Below are 27,605 nucleotides of genomic sequence, written 5' to 3'. Positions count from 1 at the left end.
CGATGGACAACGTGGGGGGGGGAGAGAGAGAGAACAGGAACGACTGATCATTCAGACACGGCTTCCACTGACAGACCAGCGATATGGCTCACAAGCAGTTTTTGGGCAGGTCCTTGGTGATGTCACCTGAGGTCACCGACTGTGACCCCTCCTCCAGATGCACTCGATCCTCTGCGGTGAACCCGGCACCCAAGCAAGGGTAGGCACACACCGGGTTCCCGCTGATCGTACCTTTCCACCCTGTGCGTTGTCTGGTACTTCCCACCGACTCGTGAGAGGCGCACCGCTTCCAGGGTCTCGTTACCTTGGGTGTCGTGTGTGTCTTGCCTTAGCGAACCTGTCCCTTTTTATCCCCCTGCTGGGGTATCGCCTGTCCATCACTTCAAACAGTTCAGGGTTCAAAGGGGGTGCCGCTCCAGACAGCTCTCTCTCTCCCGTCCCTTCATTACACATCTCCAGATGCTGTTTCATTGTGTTCCTTATCTCTCTCTTGAAGACAGGTGGCAGACCAACTGCTGATCACACAGGACAGCTAACATCTTATCTATGTGTATTCTCGTCACAGCATTCACTAAGATTTTCCCTTTGAGATAAGGTTGTAATTTAATTTCAGATTATAAAGAAACACTTCCTTGTGTGTTTTTGCTTTGCTTTGTCCTCAGGGGAATGACTTGTTGTGAAGGTCAAATACATTTAAATGCTAAAATCCTGAAATTACTAAAACAGACTACCATTCAGATTGTTGTTTTAAGTTGCAGAGAAGGGGAAGGGATAGGACAAAGAGATTGTGACAATATGAATGATGACTCAGCAGTCTTGCGAATAATACTGAATGTACAAACGTATCTATTAAAGGTATAAAATGATAGAGAAAATAAAATGGTGAAGTAAGAAACAAAGTGCGTGCTAGAAATGGGTGACATAGAGCACAATTTCAGGAAATCTGAAATAAATACTCAAATAGCCAGATGGTCCCTTCTCAAAGATGCCACCCAATCCACTGCAGCTACCTATCCAGCTATTGTTCTTTTGTATCAGAACTGGCTATTTCTGTTGCAAGCTTGAAAAATTGGTTACCTGAAATTGTGTTGGTTTATTATTGTCACGTGTACCAAGATAAAGCTTGTCTTGGATAATGTTTATACAGCTCAAAATATTCCATGGTTCATTGTGCTAGAAGGTGGTAAAAAAAAATGCAGAGTTTATTCTTGAATACTGAAGTTGCCCACAGAAGGATGAGATATTCTTTAAAGCTCACAGTTACAACAACATGACATCTCCACCAAGGCATTAGTTATTTCTCCTTCTCAGTAGATGCTGCTACTCTGAATGTTTCCAACAATTTTTGTTTCCGATTTCCATAACCTACAGTTGTTTTTTCACATTGCAATCACTGGCCTTTTCTAATGTAGTTTTTTTTTCTCTATCTGTGCAGATCCTATCTGATATTTTGGGCTTTTCCCCCGCACAATCCTTTATTTGGGACTTATAACACTGCTGTGCTTTGTCATTCCTTTTCATTTCTCTCTGCTTTGTTATTTTTCACTCTTCAGTTAAATTTCCTCTGGACAAGTCAGTTGCTAGCAGCAAGACATCAACATGCCTCTCTTGCTCAGTTGCAGTCTATACCATCCCTTTCTTCTTGATTTCCACCCATTGCAGATAATTGTTTTGTTCTCTCCCTTCTTGGCACCTTGCAAAAAAAAAAAAATGCCTGTATCTAAAGTTTTCAGTTCTAATGAAAGGTCATTAATGCAAAATATTAACTCTCTTTATCTGAAAATTTCCAGCATCTTCTGCTTTAATTTGTCATCTAAAAGAAATTGAGATGTCAAAATGTTTGGAGGTTGCAGTGTCCCTGTTAGTACTGTACTAGAATAATTATAATTGATCTATATTGTGCATCTTTGTCTGTATAACCTTAAACTTATTGACAAAGCAAATATGTACATGGTAGGTACATGGAGCTCAGAAAAATAGAGGGCTATGGGTAACCGTAGGTAATTTCTAAGGCAAGGACGTGTTCGACACAGCATTGTGGGCTGAAGGGCCTGTATTGTGCTGTTGGTTTTGTATGTAATGTAGGCATCTCTGCAAGGTTTGTTCTGTCTGTGGTGAACACTATTTTGCATTGCAACAAAAGGATCTCCTCTTGAAGCATAATGAGTTTCATGTACATTCTTTTTCTCCACAGCAAAATCTGCTAACAAAGCTATCCAGCAAAGATGGATTTACCCTTCTCTCCCTAACTGGATGCATGATCCATGTGGCTTCAGTGCCATCTTCCGATAAAGATGGCACTGAGCTGCGATGTCTGTTGATGTTGTGGCTCAGACTTCACTGTATTTTTACCTTCATAGGGATGGTTTTGGAAGCAGTGTGAGGAGTAAAGGGTCAAGTTAGAGTTTAGGCACAGAGATGAGGGGGTGTTAAAGACAATGAGGAGTCAGGAGCAAGAGTTGGTGTTTGTAATCCAAGTTGGAGCACTCCGCAGTCAAAGCTCTTTGTTATCCTGGAGGTCAGATCGGCAGGTGCTGAGAAGGCCTGCAATCTCCAGGGTTGGAGGTCCATACAGGCAAGAGTAACAATGATTAGTGATTCCCAGGTCACTGGGGCAGGAGATCTATGTCAGTCTGGAAGTTGAGGCCCAGAGATCAGCCTGTGATTGGGAAGTGCTGTGATAGTTCCCCGAGGTCGTTGGTCCAGAGCTTGATGAGTGTGGAGGTCCTGGGGTGGAGACCTGCTCATGTGTGAGAGTGGATGTGTTGGTGGTGGGGTGGGTGGGGGAGCGGCTTGTTTCGCTGCTGTTGCCTGCTTTTGTTTTGTTGTTATATTGTTGCTTATGTTGTTCTGCTCAACGTTGTGGGCATGCTATGTTAAGGCCGGAATGTGTGGCAACACTTGCAGACTGACCACAGCACATCTTTGGGTGTGTTAGTTGTTGACACAAACAATGTAATTCACTGTGTTCTGATATACAGTTGCAAGAAAAAGTTTGTGAGCCCTTTGCAATTACCTGGTTTTCTGCATTAATTACTCATAAAATGCGGTCTGATCTTCATCTACTTCACAATAATGGACAAACCCAATTTGCTTTTACTAATAAGATACAAACAATTGTACTACTTCTCATCAATACTGAGTACACCATTTAATCAATCTCAGTCTAGGTTCAAAAAAAAATATGAACCTGTGGGGTAATGCTTTCTACAAAAGCTACGTGGAGCCAGGTGATCCAATCAATGGTATAAGATTGGAGGTGTGGGTTGTAGAGGAGCCCTGTTCTATAAACAATACACGCAAAGTCAGGTTACTGACAGAGCTTGCTCTTCTCAAGAAAGATCTATTTATGCACACTATGCCTCAATCAAAGCAACTTTCAGGGGACTTCAGAAGAAGAATTCTAGAGATGCATGAAGCTGGAAAAGGCTACAAAAGCATTTCTAAAGACCTGAAAGTTCATCAGTCCAAAGTAAGAGAAATTGTCTCCAAATGGATGAAACTCAGTACTGTTGCCACTCTCCCTAGGAGTGGGCGTCCTGTAAAGATCACACCAAGAGCACAATTTACAATGCTGAAGGAAGTGAAAAAGAACCCAAAGGTAACACCAAAAGATCTGCAGAAATGTCAAGAACTTGCTAAAGTCTCTGTTCATGTGTCACTCTAAGAAAAACACTGAATAAGAATGGTGTTCATGGAAGGACACCAGGGTGGAAACCACTGCTGTCTGTTTTTAAAAAAACAACATTGCTGCATGTCTCAAATTTGCAAAAGATCACCTGGATGTTCCACAACAATTCTGGGACAATGTTCAGTGGACAGATAAGGCAGAAGTTCAACTTTTTGGCAGAAACACACACCACAATGTTTGGAGGCAAAAGGCTACTGTACACTAACACCAAAACTTCATCCCAACTGTGAAGCATGTTGGAAGGAGCATTGTATTTGGGACTGCTTTGCTGCCCCTGGGCTTGGACAGCTTGAAATCGTTGAAAGAACAATGAATTCAAAATTGTGTCAAGACATTTTACATTTTACAGGAGAATGTCAAGGTAGTGGTCCGGCACCCGAAGCTTAATAGAAATTAGATAATGCAACAAGACAATGATCCAAAACACAAGAATAAATCAACAACAGAATAGTTTAAAAAGAAGTAAATTTGTGTTTTGGAATGGCTAAGTCAGAGTCTTGACCTTAACCAAATTGAGATGCTTCGGCATGACCTGAAGAGCACTGTTCATGCAAGATATCCCAGAAATATTAGTGAACTGAAACAATTTTATATGGAGGAATGGTCTAAATTTCCTCCTTGTTGATTGCAAGTGTGATCAGCAGCTATAGGACATATTTGGTGGAGGTTATTGCTGCTAAAGGAGGTTCTACCAGTTATTAAGTACAAGGGTTCACATACTTTTTCCAGCCTGGACTGTGAATAATTGAACAATGTGTTTAATAAGACATAAAAAGTACAATTGTTTGTGTTATTAGTTTAGGCAGATTTTGTTTGCCCATTATTTTGACTTAGATGAAGATCAGACCACATTTTATAAGTAATTAATGCAGAAAACCAGGTAATTGCAAAGGGTTCACAACTTTTTCTTGCAACTGTACATATGATAAATCTGAATATGGTGGCAGATCCTGGCTAGTTTCCCTTCAAATCCTTGCAAATGTATTATAATAACCAAAAACCCTGGATACATTTTCTATGTACGTATCTAAGTCAAGATAAACAGGGTTCCTCCTGAAAGATAGCTTTATACAAAGATTTCATCAAAATGGGTAAAGACCAAATTACTGCTGATTGACTGCATAAATACAGATACTCTTGTAATCCATCCAAATAGATTTCGCTTTCCATCCAATTAAGTTTAGTTTGTTCTTTCATTTATGCAAAGACAATTGTTAATACAATATTTACAAAGCTTATTTGAAATAAATGGCTTTAATGTTTTACAAATTATCGAAACTAGTGAGGATATATTTTGCTTTTACAGATTTTGTGTAGGGTTGTCATAAATATGAATGATCAGGAGAATATATAACAGGAGACTACATGATAGGAGAAAATCTAATAATGGTTTCTGATTTTACTAAAGCGCAATGAAACATAGCCATACTTGTTTGCTATGTCTTCTGTTTGTTGAATTTTGATCTCCAACTAATTTGATTTTAGTATTCTTATTTCAAAAACAGTTGCAAAAAATAAACTTGGTGCTTTCATTAATGTTTTAAGATTTTAGAACTGGCCTTTTGCAAATTACTTGAATTTTCTTTCCTTATTATAGTATTAATATATCTTTTAAAATTCTATAAAATCACTTTCTGGAGTATAATATCAGTGATATTGTGTGTGTTCTGTAGGTCTTGCTACTAAGTCTTGAAAACAAAGTAAAGTGAATACAATGAATCAATGTTCAGTGCAAATGCTCAAACTGCAGAATCTTTCTGATTTTGTATTGTCTCAATTACAAATGTGGTTAATGGGCTTCTATGCATTTCCTTAATGTATGCACGCAAATCAACTACACAAAAGTATACTTAGGTAAAGTTGGTTATACCTTTTCACTTTTCAATAACTTATCAAAATTAGAAATGAATTAAAAATTAGAATTTGAAATACAAACATTTGTAGTTGGCAATAATGAAATTCTCTTCTTGACCCAGCACAATTTTGGCTTTTACAAAGTAGTGTTCTGACAATAGATTCTGCACTGGAACATAATCTTGCAATTCATCAGCTTTTTTTTGTGTGTTGGGCAGGGAATATATTGAACTTTGGAAAATAAACAGATGAATTTCTCATGGTAAGGTCCTTAATTTGGCAAAGTTTGTATGGGATGAAAACATATTCTTTTGCTTTTTAGAACAGTCTATATCCGTAGACCTCATCATGTGTAGAAAAGAATCAAATAAAACTTCACCAACTGTACTTCAATTTGTTTTACTCTTTACTCCTCATGATCCCAATAAGCCAACTCAAAAAGCAATAAGGAGAGAGAAGATGAAATATGAAGGTAAGCCAGCCAGTACTGTAAATGGGGAACAAGAAAATGGCAGATGAACTAAATAAGTATTTTGCATCAGTCTTCAGACGAACAGCTTGCCAGAAATTCAATGTCGGGGGGCAGAAGTGAGTGTAATCACTATTACGAAAGAGAAAGTGCTTGAGAAGGTCTAAAGGTAGATAAATCACCTGGACCAGATTGACTTGTAGCCCAGGGTTCTGAAAGAGGTAGCTGAAAGGATTGTGGAGGCATTAGTACTGATCGTTCAAGAAACAATAGATTCTGGAATGGTTCCGGGGGTTTGGAAAATCGCAAATGTCACTCCACTCTTTAAGAAGAGAGGGAGGCAAAATACAGGAAATTATAGGCCAATTAGCCTGACTTCAGTCATTGGTAAGATGTTGGAGTCCATTACTAAGGATGACGTTTTGGGGTACTCGGAGGCACATGATAAAATAGGCCAGTGTCTACATGATTTCTTTAAGGGGAAATCTTGCCTGACAATTCTGTTGGAATTCTTTGGGAAAATAGCAGGCAGAATAGATAAAGGAAAGTCAATGGATATTGCTTACTTGTATTTTCAGTAGGCCTTTGCTGCTGCTAAACAAGATGAGAGCCCATGGTATTGCAGCAAAGATACTAGCAGAGTGGGAAACAAAGGGAGTCTTTTCTGGTTGTCTGCTAGTGATCAGTGGTATTCCATAGGTCTGCTGCTTTTCGCATTGTATGTTGATGATTTGGATGGTGGAACTGATAACTTTGCTTTCAAGTTTGCAGGTGATACAAATATAGGTGGAGAGGCAAGTACTGTTGAGGAAGCAGGAAGTCTGTAGAAGGACTTTGACAGATTAGGAAAAAGGGCAAAGAAATGGCAAATGGAATTCAGTGTAGAGAATGGTCTTTCACTCTGTAGAAGGAATAGAAGTGTAGACTATTTACTAAACAGTGAGCAAATTCAGAGGTACAAAGGATTTTGGGATTCCAAGTACAGGATTTTCTTAAGGTTAATTTGCGGGTTGAGTCAGTTGTAAGAAAGGCAAATGCAATGTTAGTATTCATTTTGAGAGGAGTAGAACATAAAAGCAAGGTTGTAATGCTGAGAAATTGATCAGACCACACTTGGAGTATTATGAACTATTTTGGGCCCCACATCTAAGAACGTGATGGTATTGGAGAGAGCATAGAGGAGGTTTAAGAGAAATATTCCAGGAATGAAAGTCCATGTATGAAGATCAGTTGATGGCTCTGGGTCTATACTCACTGGAGTTTAGAAGAATGAGTGGTGAAACCTATCAAATATTGAGAGGTTGGGATAGACTGGATGTGAAGAGGATGTTTCTAGTAGTGGGAGAGTCCAAGACTAGAGGGCACAGCCTCAGAATAGAAGGACATCCCTTTAGAAAAGATAAGCAGGGATTTCTTTAGCCAGAGGGTGGCGAATCTGTGGAATTCATTGCTGCAAAAGGCTGTGGAGGCCAAGTCATTGTGTATATTTAGAGTGGAGATTGATAAGTTCTTCATCAATAAGGGTGCCAAAGGTTATGGGGACAAGGCAAAACAGTGTGTTCAAAGGGAAAATATATCAGCCATGATCTAATGGCAGAACGGATGTAATTGGCCGAAAGGCCTAATTCTGCTCCTATGTCTTATGATTTTATATCAATTATATCAATCTGGATGTTTCTCCCTATAATTTAATTTCAAGATTTTGTCAAGACGTTCCATTAACTAGTAATCATGATTTGTACTGCATAAAGAGCTGAAAAATATCACTGAAATTAGAAGTGTCTTATCTTCAGAAGAAAGTTTCAGGCACTTTGACCCTTTCATTCTCATGGCTACATTTTCTAAGCTATCTTGAAGATTTAGGATGAAATATTTGACTGATAGTAAATATTAGCTTACCCTAAAACATCGTTTTACATTGCCAGTCTTTAGTTTATCACATAAGTCCTGTCTGCAACCCTATTTAAATGGGGGGAGGGGAGGGCTTCAAGACAGGATTTTTAATAAATGAAGAGGAAATGAGAGAGCATTGACACAGGATAGCGGGGGGAAATTGACAAAGTGTGATAGACTGTTGCAGAAAATATGCAGCACAATAAAATCAGACCTACTAAAAACCATATAAGAAAAGCTTAATCGTGTCTATTTGGATGCATGTTGCATTTGCACCAAGGTAGACGAATTAACGGCACAGACAGCAACACATGAGTATGATTTCATAACAGTTACAGAAAAGTGGTTGCAGATTGAACTGGACTGGGTATTAAATACAGTAGATTCCAGTTAATTGGCCTATCAGTTAATCGGGGCAGCCACTTATTTGAGGAAAAACAAAAACTAGTTGAGAAAATAGCCAGGATCCCCTTTGCTTATTTGGGACACTATGCCGCGTAATTGAGAAGGGAAATTGTTGCCAAGCAGTCCTGTGAACTTGTGGAGTTAGACACTGCACTGTGCTTAGAATAGACAGTTTTCAAATAGTGTCATTTGTGCATGTTTGTGTTCAAAAAGCAGTGATTTTTGTTACTGATAGTTGGCAAAAAGTAAATATTAATACACTTTAGAATTGTTTTGCTCACTGCGGTTTTAGGCATTCAGGCCTGGAAGTGTCAAAAATGGCCAGGAGTGTAAATGAAATGATTTCACTACTTCAGCATGTCAGGAATTATGCAGAATTTGAAGGTATTAACAATAGTCTTGAATGTTACAATGAAAATAAAGATTTGGAGGATGAACTCATTGAAAGCATTTTATGAAGGCACTCCTCTGCACTGATTTTGTTCATTTACAGTCAAAGGAACACAACGTGGGTGAACTCTCTGGGTGCTGGGGAGGATGAATGCTGCTTTCCTGCGACAACTGTATTGCAAGCACTATGTTGTTCCGAAAGAACAGTTAAATAATTATAGGAGGCCCAGTAATTCTGTTAATTGAGAAAAGTGTCAGAATTCAATATGAGGGAAATTTTGTAACAGTTACATAGTGCGTGGTGAGGCTACATCTGGAATACTAAATAGTTTTGGTGCCCTTAGCTCACAAAAGATGTAGAAATATTGAAGGCAGTCCAAAAGAGATCCACCGGAATAATTCCTTAAATGGGAGGGTTATATCAAGAGAGGCTAAACAGTTTGGTTTCTATTTCTTGAAATTTAGAAGAATGAAGGATGACCTTAATCAAACGTCTTAAGATCCTTAAAGGCCTTGATGGAGGATAGTTGTTGAGTTGTTTTCACCAGTGGGAGGGGCACAAACAAGGGAACATGGCTATAAAATAAGGATCCAAGTTCCTCAAGCGTGTTGTGCGTGTTGCATTTAAAACTGAACACTTTAGATTTTTTCTTCGAGGTTATTGAATCTCTGGAATTCTCTACCTGAGGATGCCGGAGGCCAGGTGATCCCCAATGCAAATGGCGCTATTAAAGGGCAACACTTAAAAGTTATGGAATATCTTTGGGTACTGGCAACACGTTTTGGACAAGAAAGTTTATTACTTTTTTTTCTCAAACTTATAAATATTAAAAGCTCTTCCCTCTGATGTATGTGACAGAATAATTTACAGGGAATTGGGACTGGTAGGATCGGTCTGTTGTGAGCTAACATAAGGCAGAAAATAATGAACAAAAGTATGCAGCACAGGGTATGTATGTCCACCTTAAATATAGCTGTCTATTTAAGGTGATATAATTAAATATGTGTAAATTCGAGGATTTGAAAGTATTGGAGAACTGGAACAATAAAGGTGTTGAGGCCAGTATAGATCAACCATGATCATATTAAATTCTGGGGCTGGATCAAAGTGCCTGGTGGCCTAATCCTCCATTCAGGCATCTGGCGGTGGGGAAGAAGCTGTTCTTTGGGCTCCTATACCACCACCTTGATTGTAGCAAAAAGAAGAGGTCACGTCCTGGGTGATGGAGGTCTTTAATGATGCCACCTTTCTGAGGCATCGCCTTTTGAGTATGTCCTCGATGCTGGGGAGACTAGTGTCCATGATGGAGATGGCTTAGCTTGCAACATTTTGAAGCTTCTTTTGATTCTGTGTGGTTGCTCCTCCATACCAGATGGTAATGCAATCAGTTAGGATACTCTTCACAGTACATTTGCACAATTCCTTGGTGATATACCAAGTTTCCTCAAATGCCCAATGAAATATAGCCACTGTCATGTCTTCTTTGTAATTGCATCAATATGTTAAGTCCAGGATAGATCTTCAGAGATGTTGATACCCAAAAGAAAACAAATAAAAAATCAAAATATTAATACCACAGACACAATAATCTCTCAATATCAGGGTTTGCTTTCTTTTAAGTGCATCTCTGTGAATATTCAAGGAAGGATGAAATGGAGTGAAGCAAGGCTTGTGTGAAACATAAACACCGGCATAAACCAGTTAGGTTCAGTTGTGATTAAACTTACAAGATGAACCACAGATGAATATCATTTCATATAGGTAAGCTTGATTTATACTTGAAAATCCTTTTTGAAGCTCCTTTTCATTGCCTACGGCTCTGCCTTTAATACCATCATTCCAAATAAACTGATTCCTAAGCTCCAGAACCTGGGCCTTAGCACTCAGATCTGCAGCTGGATCTTCACCTTCCTCACAGACAGGACCCAGGCTGTAAAAATAAGGGACAAGCTCTTCTCTACAATCACTGAGCACCAGTGCCCCACAACGCTGTGTACTCAGCCCCCTGCTGTACTCACTGTACACCCATGATTGTGTAGCCAAGTTTCCATCGAACTCAATATATAAGTTTGCTGATGACACCACAATTGTAGGCCGTATCTCAGGTAATGATGAGTTTGAGTATAGAGAGGAAATTAAGAACCTGCTGGCATAGTGCGAAGACAATAACCTATCTCTCACCGTCAGCAAGACGAAGGAATTGGTTGTTGACTTCAGAAGGAGTAGCGGGCCGCACAACTCCATTTACATCAGTGGCGCGCAAGTGGAACAGGTCAAAAGCTTTAAGTTCCTCGGGGTCAATATTACAAATGATCTGACTTGGTCCAACCAAGCAGAGTCCACTGCCAAGAAGGCCCATCAATGCCTGAGAAAGCTAAAGAAATTTGGCCTGTCCCCTAAAACCCTCACTAATTTTTATAGATGCACCATAGAAAGCATTCTTCCAGGGTGCACCACAACCTGGTATGGAAGTTGTCCTGTCCAAGACCGGAATAAGCTGCAGAAGATCGTGAACACAGCCTGGCACATCACACAAACCAATCTTCCGTCCTTGAACTCACTTTACACAGCATGCTGTTGGAGCAGTGCTGCCAGGATAATCAAGGGCACAACCCACCCAGCCAACACACTTTTCGTCCCTCTTCCCTCCGGGAGAAGGCTCAGGAGCTTGAAGACTCGTACGGCCAGATTTGGGAACAATTTCTTTCCAACTGTGATAAGACTACTGAATGGATCCTGACCCGGATCTGGGCTGTACCCTCCAAATATCCGGACCTGCCTCTTGGTTTTTTGCACTACCTTACTTTCCCTTTTCTATTTTCTATTTATGATTTATAATTTAAATTTTTACTATTTACTATTGATTTGTACTCCAGGGAGCGCGAAGCACAGAATCAAAAATCGCTGTGATGATTGTACGCTCTAGTATCAATTGTTTGGCGACACTAAAGTAAGGTAAAGTAAAATCCAGAAAATCATACCAGAAGTTATAATTGTGCCATTATTCCTTTTCAACCAGTTTCAGTTTGTGAAATTCCACTTATCAGCTTATTTGAGGTTATGTGTGCACAGGAGGTAGATTTTGTTTTTGCATTATCTGTTTACATTTACATGGCACTGTTTGTCAAACATCAAGATTTTACACATTTGCAAGCAAAAAGGTCTCTCCAAGCTTGGATGTACTCCAAAATATAGTTTTTTAAAGGAATGTTTCAAGAGGAATTTAGCAGGGTAATTTCTTTCCTGTGCACAAGGCTTAGATAGCTGAGATGGTGCGAGTGTAGCCCAGGCACCCCTCTAAACGAGCTTCATTCAATAAGATCATAGCTGATCCAATCTTGTCCTCAACACCACTTACTTGCTTTTCTGTTGCATCCCTTGGCTCCCCTGTGGTTTGGCTGTGCTTCAGTAGTATCCTGGGGAGAGGATTTTAAAGATTTAAGACCCACTCAGAGATATGAATTCTTCTCATCTTCTCAGAATCAGGTTTATTATCACCGGCATGTGCCATGAAATTTGTTAACTTAGCAGCAGCAGTTCAATACAATACATAATGTAGAAGAAGAAAAATTATAATAATTAAGTAAATCAAATGCAGAATATGTATATTGAATGGATTAAAAATTGTGCAAAAAACTAATGAAGTGAGGTAGTAACACACGTCAAAGTTGCTGGTGAACGCAGCAGGCCAGGCAGCATCTCTAGGAAGCGGTACAGTCGACATTTCAGGCCGAGACCCTTTGCTTTGTGTGTTGCTTGAATTTCCAGCATCTGCAGAATTCCTCGTGTTTGCGTTTTTAAAAGTGAGGTAGTGTTCAAGAGTTCAATGTCCATTTAGGAATCGGATGGCAGAGGGGAAGAAGCTGTTCCTGAATCACTGAGTGTGTGCCTTCAGGCTTCTGTACCTCCTACCTGATGATAACAGTGAGAAAAGGGCATGCCCTGGGTGCTGGAGGTCCTTAATAATGGATGCTGCCTTTCTGAGACACCGCTCCTTGAAGATGTCCTGGGTACTCTGAAACTATGCCTACTTACAAGAGGAAACGTTCTGTCATTACCCACTGTCACTCACAATCTATGAAGTAACATTAAGATCACCCCTCATCCTTCTATACTCTAATGAGTATAGGTCCAAGCTGTTCCATTTTTTTGTTATTCCAAGAATCAGCTTAATGAGGTTATAATGCAAGCAATCATTCTTAAACCTGGAGATGAAACTGAGTGCAGCATTTTGGGTATGGCCTTGCCTATATCCTATAATATTGAATCTTTACTTCTCTGCTTTTAAACTTCATACTCTTAACAGCAAAGGCCATCATTCCATTAGTGCATAATTACTTAGCGTCAGTGAATTTGACCAGAGAATACTCAGTTTCTTCATCCAAGTAATCAAAGCAGATTTTAAATAATCCCTTTAGCACTTCACTAGTTACTGATTACTAATCAAAAAATGCCCCATTTATCACAACTCTTTTAATTGTTAGTCCTCTATCCATGCTCATTTATTGCTGATACAAATATTGCTGTGATGATTGTACGTTCTAGTATCAATTGTTTGGTGACAAAGTATAGAGTATTGCGCATAACTCCATGAGTTCCTGTTGCAATAATCATTTATGCAGCACCTTATTAACTCTGAAAATCCAAATATATTGCACCCTTTTCACACTTTCGGGGAACTGTTGAAGGTTTCCTTCCATGAAACCATATTGACACTGCTTGATTGTGATTTTCTCTATGTTCAGCTTTTACCTCCTTAATAAAATGGTGCCATGGTAGTGTAATGGTTAGAGTGATGTTATTACAACTTGGTGTTGGAGTTCGTAGTTTATTTCTGGCATCTTCTGTAAGGAGTTTGTACATCCTCACCGTGGAATACGTGGTTTTCCCCGGGTGCTCCCGTTTCCTTCCACAGTCCTGAGACGTACTGGGTAGATTAATTGGTCTTTATAAATTGTCCCATGATTGGGCTAGGGTTAAACTGGGGTTGTCAGTGGTTGCTGGGCAGCGTGGTTGGAAGGGCGTATTCTTTGCTGTATCTCTAAATAAACAAATAAATAAATGGAAATGGCTGCAACAAAATCACAAGACAAAGGAGCAGAAGTAGGCCATTCGGCCTGTCGAGTCTGCTCCGCCACTCCACCATGAGCTGAACTATTCTCCCACCTAGTTCCAATTTCTGGCTTTTTCCCCATATCCCTTGATACCCTGACTAATTAGATACCTATCAATCTCCTCTTTAAACACCCTCAATGATTGGGCCTCCACAGCTGTATGTGGCAACGAATTCCAGCCTCTGGCTAAAAAAATTTCTCCTCATCTTTGTTTTAAATGAGTACCCTCTAATTCTAAGACTGTGGCCTCTTGTCCTGGACTCACCCACCACGGGAGACAGCCTTCCCACATCTACTCTGTCCAACCCTTTCAACATTCAAAATGTTTCTATGAGATCCCCTCTCATTCTTCTATACTCTAATGAATACAGTCCAAGAACCGACAAATGCTCCTCATATGTTAGCCCCTGCATTCCAGGAATCAGACTCATAAATCTTCTCTGAGCTCTCTCTAACATCAGTACATCCCTTCTAAGATAGGGGGCCCAAAACTGCACACAGTATTCCAAATGAGGTCTCACCAATGCCCCATAGAGCTTCATCAACACCTCCTTACTCTTATACACTATTCCTCTTGAAATAAATGCCAACATAGCATTCGCTTTCCTTACTGCTGATTCAACCTGGTGGTTAACCTTTAGGGTATCCTGCACAAGGACCCTCAAGTCCCTTTGCACTTCCGATTTTTGAATTTTCTCCATATCTAAATAATAATCTGCCCGATTGTTTCTTCTTCCAAAATGTACAGCTGTACATTTCTCAACATTATATCTCATCTGCCATTGTCTTTGCCCACTCTCCTAAACTGACCTAGTCTCTCTGCAACTTTTCCATTTCTTCAACACTTCCTATTCCTCCACCTATCTTGATGTCATCCGCAAACTTAGCCACAAAACCACGTCATCCATAATCCAAATCATCGATATACATTGTAAGAAGAAGCGGCCCCAACACCGACCCCTGCGGAACACCACTAGTAACCGGCAACCAATCAGAATAGGATCCCTTTATTCCCACCCTTTGTTTTCTGCCTTTCAGCCAATGCTCCACCCATTCCAAGATCTTTCCTGTAATTCCATGGGCTCTCATCTTATTAAGCAACCTCTTATGCGGCACCTTAGCGAAGGCCTTTTGAAAATCCAAATACACAACATCCACAGCCTCTCCCTTGTCAATCTTATTTGAGATTACCTCAAAAAATTCCAATAGGTTGGTGAGGCAAGATCTTCCCTTCATGAAACCATGCTGGCTTGGGCCTATCTTGTCATGCAGCTGAGGTATTTCATAACCTCGTCCTTGAGGATCGACTCCAATAACTTTCTAACTACCGATGTCACACTAATAGGTCTGTAATTTTCTTTTTGCTGCCTCCCTCCTTTCTTAAACAGCGGAACTACATTTGCGACCTTCCAGTCCTCCGGAACCATGCCAGAGTCTATTGATTCCTGGAAGATCACTTCCAATCCCTCCACAAGCTCCAAAGCCACCTCCTTCAGAACCCATGGGTGCACCTCATCCGGACCGGGAGAGTTATCTATTCTTAGTCCATTTAGCTTCCCAAGCACTTTCTCTCCAGTAATCTTGACTGTACCAAATTCTATTCCCTGAGACCTTTGGCTATCAGGTATGTTGCTAATGTCTTCCACTGTGAAGACTGATGCAAAATACTCATTTAGTTCCTCTGCCATCTCTTTGTTACCCATTATAATTTTCAATGGGTCCTATATCTACCCGTGTCACTCTTTTACTCTTCATATATTTTAAAAAACTCTTAGTATCCTTTTTTATGTTAATTGCCAACTTCCTTTAATAATTCATCTTTTCTTTCCTCATGACTTTCTTAGTTTCCTTCTGTAAGTTTTTAAAAGTTGTCCAGTCCTCAGTTTTCCCACTAATTTTTGCTTCCTTGTACGCTGTCTCTTTTGCTTTTATTTTAGCCTTAACCTCTCTCGTTAGCCATACTTGTACCACTTTTCCATTCGTGATTTTCTTTTTTCTTGGAATATATTTTTCCTGCACTTATTTCTTGTAGGAATTTCATCCAATTCTGCTCTACCGTCCCTCCATCTAGCTTACTTTTCCAATTGACTTGGGCCAAATAAATAAATGAAAATGGCTGCTGCTAATAGGGTGAAGAAAATTATTTGGGCACAAGACACCATTTTTACAGGAAAAGCAAGACTTGCAATTTATGATCTTTTCAGGTGCTTCAATCTTCTTGATAGCAGATGCTCTCTTGTTGCTGCTGTCATCAGAAAAGAAATACAGGAGCCTTAGCTCTCACACCACTAGTTTCAGGAACAGTTATTATCCTTCAACCATCACCTCCTGGGATAACTTTACTCAAATCAGCATTGAACTGATCATTGAACACAACCAGTGAATTCACTTTCACGGAATGCAACTCATGTTCTCAGTATTATTATTTATTATTTGTTATTTTAATGCAGTTTATTTTGTGCACTAGTTGCTATCAGTGTTTGTGTAATTTTTCATTGATTCTATTGTATGTTCTACTGTTAATGCCTGCAAAAAATAAATTCAGGGTAGTACATAGTGCTATATATGTACTTTGATAATAAGTTCACTTTAAATTTTGAGCTTTGAAAAGGAGTACTTTTGCCGTATGTCACACATAAATATTGCCAAAACCATTCTTTTGCTCTGTGAAATTGTATTGTGAGATTTATTTCTTCCAATTGAGAGAACAAATCAGGACCTCAGTTTATTTTTTTTATGACAATGTAACAGTTAATCAGCTCTGAAACACAGACTGGAATTTTTTAGTGTGCAAGTCTCTGGGACTCCAGAGCACAGAACTTTGGACAATTGATGGGTGGGGTTTGGGGAGGGGGAGGTGTGAAAGTCTGCATGGATGAGATTTTACTTTGAAGTGTGTTGTAATCAATATCATATTCCAAATGTATAGTCTAATTGTTGTGCTCTAATCTTAGCTCTTGAGTTTGTATTTCAGAAACAGTAAATTTTTTTACTAGAATTTTCTAAAATTCCCAGCAATGCAAAGGCAATAGTTAAGTTTCAGTGCTGTGTGATCGGTAAATTTTAACCACGATACTTATTTCTGTACACTATTTAGATAGTAATAGAGAGGATTTAATTTTCTGTAACGTGTTCCATTCATAACATGTTTCAAAGCTGTGAAGCATTTAGCAAAATAGTCCTTGAAATTTGTTCAACTCTGATAACTGCTTTCCACTATTTGAAATGAACTGTTTATCTACCTGTCACCTAAAGATGATGTACATTTGCACACAAATATTCTCACCACTTTTTCTATCAGCATTATTTGGCATATCATTTTGAAAAGGATCTTATTTTGTTATAGTGGATCATTGTTTTGAATTTTAAAAATTAGCATGTCAATTTTATTCAAGTCTTTACTGGTACATGAGTGAGTAACTGTCATGAGGCTATACAAGTCTTTTTCAGGTGTCATTTGAAGGTTTACTTGGGTAACTCTTTTTAATTCAGTCTGCCTGATCCCAAATTCAATTCAAGTAATCAAACTATATTCACTGTTTTCAGTTATTTTCTGGGAACATTTGTTCAGAATCCTCTTATCATTAAAGTTGTTGAGGTTATTTTTGCTTTTTTTAAAAATATTCATTGCAGACCACCTAAGTAACTTATTTCTACCAAAAGCTAGTCTTCATTTGGGAAAAACTGAATAAAACAAGTAGATTTGGCAAGTAGATAGAATTCTAACATTGATGGGTTAAAATATAGAAGACATTGATCTGCAGCGCCAAACGAAAGTTCATCCCTTTCTGGACACATTTTGCCTCATGAAACAAATTGCATGCAAACATATAAATATTAAAACAATTTTAGGACATAATATGATAAAACTTTTTAATAGGTTGCATTATGACTGAATATGTGATAAATCTTTTTTATTATTCTTGCTGCAGAGTGTTACCAAAGGTGCAAGGCACAAAATTGTTCTCAGTATACAAAAACTAAAGGAGAGACAGAATGTACTCAGATTGTTGGAAAAGGTAAGAAATAAAAGCAAATATTTATTCTTGCTCCACGTTTCCACTTTCATAAACTATATTTTTATTTTCATATATTACTACGAAGCTATATTGCTGGAGATATGTGGTTAAAAACTGAGATGCTCATATTGTTTAACAGCTTTGGTTATTGTATTGTTACATGATGCACATTCAAAATTATATTTTGTTATGCTCTAGATGATGATTGTTAATTTGGTCATAAGTCATTTGGAGTACCAAAGTCTTATAATTTATCACTTTGTTCATAGCCTTTACTTGTATTCCTCAGTTTACTAAAGGGAAGCAACTATATCCTTTTCTTGTATTCCTCGATTTACTAAAGGGAAGCAGTTCTGGAAAACACTGTTTGAAGAACTTTCATTAATAGTAAAGTCTTTTCCCATATGTTTGATGTCATCAAAAAGCTGGTTGATTTCCAGAGCTTAAGAATTTCAGACAAAAGACCTAACCATTTAAAAATATATCAGCTTGTAGTACTGCTGCTTGTGGGTGAATCTGGAAGTAAGGTTCACACTATCAAAATAAGGACTCACCCATTTATGACAGATGAGGTGAGAAATTTAGAAACGAGAATACAGTTTGCTGGAATTTGGAGCAAAAAAGACAAACTGCTGGAGAAAGTAAGTGGGTCAAGAAGCATCTGGAAGAGGATACTTCATGAGAGCTCACTTCCTTAAAAGCCAATAGTAGCAGAACCATTTTTGAGACAGATCCTTAAGAAGCACATGGAGTAAAAGGACAGATACATGGAAAGCAACTTTGTGATTGCAGACACATCTGCTGTGTTTTCATTGAATGGTGGAGCAAGCTCCAGAGCCCAAAAGGTCTACTCTTAATTCATATCTCATATTTTCATAGGGCAGCATGAGTGATAGTTCTGTGTGATTTATTGATGATAGATGAAAGGGTGTGTTATCACTATGGTTTAGATGGTGGTGTTGAATCTGAGCTTGAAAGATTTTGCATCATTCGTGCCAAAGATACTACTAGTGGAATGTTCCTGGTTAGCTGATGAAGGAAACTTAGAGAAGGTGTTGCTGAAAGTTTAAACAGCTCTTTTTCATGTGATCAAGCTCTTTACTGCAAAGCATGTTCTTTTCTCATATTTAACCTTGTCCAGTGCCATGTTGCATATGTGCATCATTGTGTATGGGCTACTGTTTCTAGATGCAGTAAGGAGCTTCTGAGAACGTTTTCTTAATGAGCCTTCTGGTCATGGTCGTGTTCTGGATTTTTTAGTTTCTCTGTTTTGATTTTTGCTGCACAGGCTCTCATTATCTTTTGTATAATATATTCTCTTTCCTTAAGATTCCAGTAATACTTTCATATTATCCTGGCCTACTTCATCAAACCCAGTCTTGTACGCCAACATGAAAAAACCATCTGAGTAACTCTTTCACATTCTGGCTATAATTTTAGTCTGTACGTCAATCATTATTGCATGGGAATATCATCCCAATAGACTCGGATACTGAGACAATCTTAATATTTTTCTACTTTTAAGTGTCTTGTATGGCAGGCTTTTTTATTGCCACTTGACTCTGGAGTGATATGTCCCATTATGAATTGCAGGTGATATGCCTTGAAAACAGTGATAGTATTGTCTGTAGATTGTAACAATGAAATATTTTTAGTGCAGAAAATACTTACTGCATTTTGTTAGCTGAGTTTTTTTTTGTTGCAAACAAAACCTAATTGGTGGAGGAACTTAGTGGCTTACACTGCATCCCTGGCGCCAGAGGAATTGAGGTTTTGGGTTGAGACCCTGCCTTAGGATATTTTTGTTCAAGGCATTATTGATGATAAGTAAGGGTCTGTTGTTCAGGTCATTTCTCATACAATATTGTTTGATGAAAGAGAAAGGAAACAACATGAAGGAGCAGTACCGTTATCCAGGTATTCATGTCAGTTCATCTCAGCACTGGAAAATTGGCCTGTGGATATCTTCAGAGACCTCAGGTTTTCTGAGTGGGGAAATTAGGAGAAGCATAGGCTTTACAGTTGCCTTTTGCATTGTCTCCATGAAGAAGAACAAGGGAATTGTTGACTTCCCTGATACATGAAAGAGTTTTCTAATCTTTTGCCACGTACTCTCTTCAAGTAAAGTCCACATTAAATGCTCAGTTAATAAATTAGACATCTCCATTGTTTCAACTTCTTGGGAAAATGCTTTGACTCCATGGTATCTGCACACGCAGCCTTTCCCACAGAACGCCTATGTTTCATAATGGCTTGCCTTGAACGTTTCAACACTTCCAGAAGGTCCATTACACATCTCATGATTTTTCATGATTCTTCCACAATAGTCTTTGAATTTAGAACAGCCTCTTTTCCATTCTCTCCATTAAAATATCTCTGCCAAGAGTAATATTTTAAGTGTGAACTTTTATTTTGTCTGTGTTGTTAAGGATTATATATGCTCTCATGCTTCAAGTGGATCAACAGCTAATGTTCACTAAGTACTGACTTTCTTTTTTCCTTCTGCTAATTACATCCAAGCAAGTATTAATGATCAAATATTATTTGCAAGCCTTTATAGTAAGCATTGTCCTCAAAACAGCTGGAGTATTTTGAATCCATTTTGAAAGATGCACAGAATAAATTGTGATGGAGTCCAATGAAGAGAATGCAGCACTCTCAACAATTTTAACAGAGGAAAATTATGTGGAAAGAAGCATGAAATTCATTATGGGTCAAGACTGGTGCACTTCTCATCATAGTGAAGAAAGCCGTATGAATCAAGGAAATGTACCATTAAGAAACAATGGCATTATACCACAAATACGTACATGGAATGTTTGTAAATCAAGGGTTCCTGTACTTCAAAATAACATAAATATTCAAATTCAGGATTTTTTTTCCCCAGAGCAAAAGGGCAAATAAAATGCAGAAGAACTACAGAAGCTGGAAATCTGAAACAAATGTTAGAAAGACTCATAGGCCGGGCAGCATCCATGGAAAGAGAAAGATTTGATGTTTTGGGTCTGACAGATAACAGTTTAGACAGATTTAAGTGTATAGTTTGGACTACTTGCCCAGCAGACTGGTACCATGTTCTAAGATGATTATTAATTCCTGCCAAAGTAAACATGAAAGTGCATGTTAATAAAAAACTTTGTCCTTTCATTAAACTAGTATTTTCTTCTGAACACAAGTCAGGAATATTAAGAGAGCAAAAATCCATATAAAACTTACTCAGTGTATTTAACTACCAGGCTTTTTTGATCTATGAATATAGAAAAAGATATTGTGGAATTTTCCCTGTTAATGTGGTGTAAGTTCATAAAAATGTTTGTTTAATTAGAAATGTCTAGCTACTCTCAGATGTCTGAAATTTGCGTAATTGTTTGAAAGTTTAAAATAAGTTACTGTAATGCAGGGGAAGATTTTTCAAATATACAGTTTAATATTTTTTGTTTTTAAATGCATCAGAAATTTCACATTTTCTGAAATATCTTAATTATTCTATAACCATACTTTTAAATGAAACTGCATTTTAAAGCATTTATTTTCTTAACCAATGTAAACAAGAATTCTATACACTTCAATATTCTGTTTATGATTTGCCTTCCATTGCACAGGACATTCTTGAAGGTGGCAATCTCCGCAATGCACTTCAGGAACTGCACCAAATGATTCTTACTCCAATCAAACCTTACAGTTTCTCTCATAGTCAGAACACAAGTGAACAAAACCAAACTTTTGACTCTCAATCCTCTATCATGAGTTCAGACAGCAGCTTAGGAAGTCGGCTTTCTGATGTGAAGGACTCTGCTGCAGGTGGAATTCAGCAACATAGCGTCACAGGGTGTGAGAGTGAGTCGGGCAGTGCTGTTGTTCCAGAAGGGGATCTACCTGGACAGTTTACAAGAGTCATGGGTAAAGGTAAGCCTTAATTTTTAAGATTTCTCAAATAGAAATAAAAGAATAATAATTTAAGCAATGAATAATAATCTAATCAGTGGACTCAGAAATTAAAAGAATGATTTGGTGGCATTCAGACAGACATATAGTGAGATGTCTATATTTCCTTCTCACAGAGGAGGCCATTTGGCTAGTGAGTATATGCCAGCTACAAAGAATCTCATCAACCCCATTCCCCCGCTTATTTCACTATAACCTACACTCAGGCGCATGCAAACCCATTTCTCTCACCTGCCACCTCCGTTAGGAGTAGTTTCATCATCATCATCAGGTGCCATACCCAGTTTAAGCTTTGACCACCATGGCCCACACACTCCTGTTTCGGGTCAAGTGGATCAATTCATTGGTATTCATTTCCAGTTCTCTGGCTGCTCTCTCCATCATCATTTGTCCTTGCCTTCCTTTTGCTTTCTTCCCTTCAGTCTTTCCCATAATTACCTTGCATTCTAACTTCTCTTTCCTAATCACATGTCCAATGAAGTTATGTTGCCTTTTCATGATCTCATACATTATTTCTCTTTTTGTGCTTGCTCCATTCATGTTATCCTCATTAGATATTCGTTTCGTCCATGATAATCTTTGCATCCTCCTCGAAAACCTACTTCAATTCTTTTCCTCATGTTACTAGATATTGTCCAACATTCTGATCTATATAACATAACAGAATAAACATAACATTTCAGTGCTCTGAGGCGGGTTGTCATGCCGAGTTTAGTGTTGGTCAGTATACTCTTCATTCTCGTAAAGGTGTCTTTCGCCATCCCTATTCTTCTTTTGATGTCCATGTCGCACCTGCCATCTGATGTCACCCAGTTTCCTAAGTAGCAAAAGTTCTGTACTTGTTTTATGTCTTCCCCATTTATTTTCTGCTTGCAGATAGGATTCTTCTTTTTGGATATCACCATACATTCTGTCTTTTTGCAATTGATAGACCCATTTTTGCACTTTCTTCAGCAACTATATCAATTAAGTTTTGTAATTCTTCCTCCGTACTTGCAATTAACACAGTGGCATCTGCATATCTGAAATTATTGATGTTTTCACACCAACCTTGATTCCCAAGATGTCTTTTATTTTTTGTAATATTGTTTCACTGTACACATTAAACAAATCAGGGGAGAAAACACACCTTTGTCTAACACCTCTTGATTTTCGTAAACTGACTCACTTCTCCATCTACTCTTACAGCGGCAGTTTACTGTAGGCAATTAACCTAACAAGTAGCATAACTATGGAATCTTGAAGGCAACAATTAATATAGCCATTAAGCCCCTTTTTCAGGAAACAGGAGCACCTGGGATAATCTTAACAGAGACAAGATCAGAGATCAGAATAGAACCTGAGTCTGTGGAGCTGTTACTTGCCATGGAAGAAAGAAAAGGGGGGAGGAGCGCCAGAGGGAGGTGATGGGCAGGCAAGGAGATAAGATGAGAGAGGGAAAAGGAGATGGGGAATGGTGAAGGGGGGGGGTTGGGGGCATTACTGGAAGGTTCAAGAAATCATTGTTCATGCCATCAGGTTGGAGGCCACCCAGACGGAATATAAGGTGTTGGTGCTCCAACCTGAGCAGGGCCTCCCCCCTTTTCTTTCTTCCATGGCATTCTGTCCTCTCTTATTAGGTTCCCCCTTCTCCAGCCCTGTATCTCTTTCACCAATCAACTTTTTAGCTCTTTACTTCATCCCTCCCCTTCCCGATTCACCTATCACTTTGTGTTTCTTCCTCCCCTCCCTTCACCTTTTAAATCTACTCCTCGTCTTTTTTTTTCTCCAGTCCTGTTGAAGGGTCTCAGATGGAAATGTCGACTGTACTCTTTTCTATAGATGCTGCTTGATCTACTGAGTTCCTCCAGCATTTTGTGTATTTCACTGGAATTCTCTGTTGCTTTGAGTGTAATTATGCCAGGGGTTAATTATCAAAACCCTTCAAATCAAATCAAATTTAAGTATCTTCAAACCATACATAGATACAATTGAATGAGACAATGTTCCTCATATAAATATGAGCCTAAATTTTAAATTTAGTCAAGATTAGGTTAGATTAGATTATGAGGACACACAATCCTCTTTTATTGTCATTTAGTAATGCATGCATTTAGAAATGATACAATATTCCTCCGGAGTGATATCACAGAAACACAAGATAGACCAAGACTGGAAAAACTGACAAAAACCACATAATTATAACATATAGTTACAACAGTGCAAACAATACCGTACTGATGAAGAACAGGCCATGGGCGGGGTAAAAAAAAAGTTCAAAGTCTCTCGAAAGTCCCACATCTCACGCAGATGGGAGAAGGAAGAAAACTCTCCCTGCCATTCCTGACCACAGTCCGACTCTGAGTCGTCCGAAAATTTCGAGCCTCCGACACCGAGCGCTTCGACTCCAGCCCTGACCGCCAGCAGCAGGCAAAGCTGAGGATTTGGGGCCTTCCCTCCAGAGATTCTCGGTCGCACAGTAGCATCGGCAGCGAACCGGGTATTTCAGAGGTTTCTCCAGATGTTCCTCCGTGCTTCTTACGGCTGTCTCCATCAAATCAGAATTGTGCATGGCCCCTATTTAACAAATACGATATCATTTCACCGGAGAGGCTACGCACGTTGTGTCGCGCCGTCATCTTCTCCTCCTGCCATCATTATTGAATGAAATGAAAGAATTACATACTGCACAGAGTTGCAATATGGATTACTGTAGATAATAGAAATTTCGGAGTTTAGAAAAAAATTGCCTAAGGGAATGGAATCTTTACATAGCCCAATGACTGCTTGTATTTAGCTGGCAACTAATTTCACTGAAGCAGATTGGCTTGCTAGTTTATTCTCTTATTAAACTGTTCATGTTATTTCCCTGCATTATGAAAGTGAATACAAAAATATTTAATCATCTATAGGGTGCTTTGTGGTATCCAATTAAATATGTTCTTTGAGTTATTAAAAGGTAGAATAAGAAAACAAAACTACAGCACTGAAGTGCAGGCCGTGATGAGTGTGCAGGCCTTTTAAAATCTATGATAAACAGTCAAGCAATGTATTGGCTTACATGAGTATTTAATGTCACTGCTGTCAAGTTCTAATTACAGCTGACATTCAAGCTTTGAAATGTTTTCAATGTAAGCTAAAAATTGTCTGTCATATGTTTCAGTAGAATATCTTGCTAGGAGATATCAGTGAATGCATAATGAATGGTGCATGTCTACCTGACTGATTATTAGAGTATTAATAATATTGTAAGGGATGGGAGATTTTCCAATATGTTGGCTGCTTTGCCAATTTATAAAGATGGCCATGAATAGATAACAGCCTCAAATTAGGTGACTTGTTACACAAAGCATCAATGTTTAAACATGCATCTCCTGCATTTATCTTTGAAACTGATTATCCTGTTGGATTGCTAATTAAACCACATAAACTAATTATTTAATGTGAGTAACATCTTACAAGCTTTCCAGATGCTTTTCTTTATTGTCTGACTGGCCTTTTTTTTACTCTCTTGCTTCTTGTGGGAAATGTATATGATGCATAAAACATCTTAGTTTTATGGGGACAGTTTGGATAAGCATAAGAGTCCTTCAGAATTTGAAATTTGAAGAACAGTGACTAAGTAATTCCAACTCTGTTCTCTGTGTACGTGGCTGAATCTTTGAATATTCTATCTGTTGGTTCCTTGCCTCTTGATCTATTGCAATTTACTTTTCCAGATCACAGCTCAGATTGTGACTGCCCCTTTATTCTGTGAACAGTTCGTAAAGTTCTTTAGCATATTCTTTAACAGTTCGTAAAGTTCACATCATTCAAGAGAATTCAAGGCACAAATTTTGCACCTAACCAATACTTTTATCAGTTGTTTGATTCATTTATTCATCTTTATTATTCTGTATACTTAAAGAAACATTTCTGTTCCCTTGTCAATGTGACCGATATTAACCTCTCTATTTATGATGTCCGTACACCCAAGAGTTCTACATTGAATACGATATTTACATGTTCTATACATTATTTGATGGCCAAAATGACAAGATTACACCCAATGGACAAATTTATTTACTTGCTTTATTTGAGTTTTCATTCTAAGAAATTTTTCAAAGGTATGTTTATTTCAATTGCAATTCATTTTGCTATTGATATATTTGATACATTATTGTTGATTTATCTTTTTCCTGTAACGGTTCATATCTGAGATCATTTCCAATTTCTTCCATGCATATTGACTGCCTCTTGGACTTTTGACATGTTGCCTCTGACGTGTTATTTCCTTGTTGCAACAGTTAGATACTAGATGGGAATCTGGGACGTAGTATGAAAAGATGATGGAGCCAAAATCCCTGAAGACACTTGTAAAGTATCTGGAGAAATTCTTGAAGTATGAACTGGGATGTGGGAATTCTTAACCTCCAGGCAAAAATTTCTAATGTCGAAATTGAGTTTAGTCTGCAATAATTTATTGAAATATATTGCACTTAATTAACCACTGAATAACTCAAAGTATTAAATGCTTGAGCCTTCACACATTTCTTGAAGTCCAGTGTATGCATCTGTTAAAAAGACTGCCTGTAATGTAAAATGATGGAGAAAGTAAGTTATTAGTTTCCACCAAACAGCTTTTGATGTAGCTTAGAACTTGTATATGGGACATTTCTACAGAATGATTTGTGTTCTATTCGTTCTTTTAATGTGGGTTTCGTTAACATTGCCACGGATAGAAGAAAGATCACTATGCTATGATACTTTTATAATGCTATAGTGACATAGAGGACAGCAGAGCTTTGCTTGTAGATGAGCTCAATGCCTTCTATGCTCGCTTTGACCACCAGAATAGGGAGGAACCATTGTGCACCCTCACGTCTCCCAGTGATACTTTGGTCTCAGTATCTGAAGATGATGTGCGGGCTGCCTTCAAGAGAGTGAATCCAAGGAAAGCATCCATTCTGGATGGAAGACCTGTGCCGACCAAATGGCTCCAGCAGTGTACGGTATCCACCTGTTGCAAGCAAGCTTCAATCGTACTGGTGCTCAAGAAGAGCATGGTAACCTGTCTAAATGACTATTGCCCAGTGGCACTTAACATTCACAGTGATGAAATGTTTTGAGAGGCTGGTGTTGAAGCACGTCAGTTCCTGTCTGAATGGTGACTTGTATCCGCTCCAATTCACCTGCCAAAGCAACAGGTCTACAGCAGATGCCATCTCATTGGCTCTTCACACAACTCTGGAACATCTGGACAATGAAGATGCATACATCAGGATGTTCCTTGTCGATTACTCTCGGCACTTAACACCATCACCCGTCAAAACTAATCAGTAACTCCAAGACCTGGGCCTCAAGCCACCTTGTGCAATTCATTCCTGAATTTTCTGACTTGTAGACCACAGTAAGTTCACATCGGCAAAGTCATTTTCTCCATGATCTTCATCAACACTGGAGTGCCACAGGGATATGTACTTAGCCCCCTACTGTACTTGCTTTATGACTGTGTGGCTAAGTACACCTCCAACACCAGGTACAAGTTTTGCTGACGATACTACTGTTGGGGGCTGTACCAAAGGTGGTGATGAATCAGCATACAGGAGGGAGATTGAAAACTTAGCTGAATGATGTAATAACAACAACCTTTCACTCGATGTCAGTAAGACCAAGGAACTGATGATAGACGTCAGGAAAGGGAAACCAGAACCCCATGAGTCTGTAATCATCAGAGGTGGAGAGGATCAATAATTTTAAATTCTTGGGTATCACTATCTCAGCACCTGTGCTGGGTCCATCATATAAATACTATTGAAAAGAAATCATGACAGCACCTCTACTTCCTCAGGAGTCTGCGGAGGTT

General features: G+C 38.7%; 1 protein-coding gene across 6 annotated transcripts in view; it reads left to right on the top strand.

The window, feature by feature from the left end:
* samd4a (sterile alpha motif domain containing 4A) overlaps window positions 1–27,605 on the top strand; it is a 174,188-nt gene that overhangs the window by 114,865 nt on the left and 31,718 nt on the right. For all 6 annotated transcript variants that reach the window (XM_072268648.1, XM_072268617.1, XM_072268626.1 and 3 more), the window contains 2 exons: window positions 17,750–17,836; window positions 21,439–21,742. In XM_072268648.1, coding sequence (XP_072124749.1) covers window positions 17,750–17,836; window positions 21,439–21,742 — 391 coding nt within the window. The remainder of the gene's footprint in view (window positions 1–17,749; window positions 17,837–21,438; window positions 21,743–27,605) is intronic.

This window comes from Mobula birostris, chromosome 1, assembly GCF_030028105.1.
Source record: "Mobula birostris isolate sMobBir1 chromosome 1, sMobBir1.hap1, whole genome shotgun sequence".
NCBI classification, from domain to species: domain Eukaryota; kingdom Metazoa; phylum Chordata; class Chondrichthyes; order Myliobatiformes; family Myliobatidae; genus Mobula; species Mobula birostris.
This window is presented reverse-complemented; position numbering and strand designations above follow the sequence as displayed.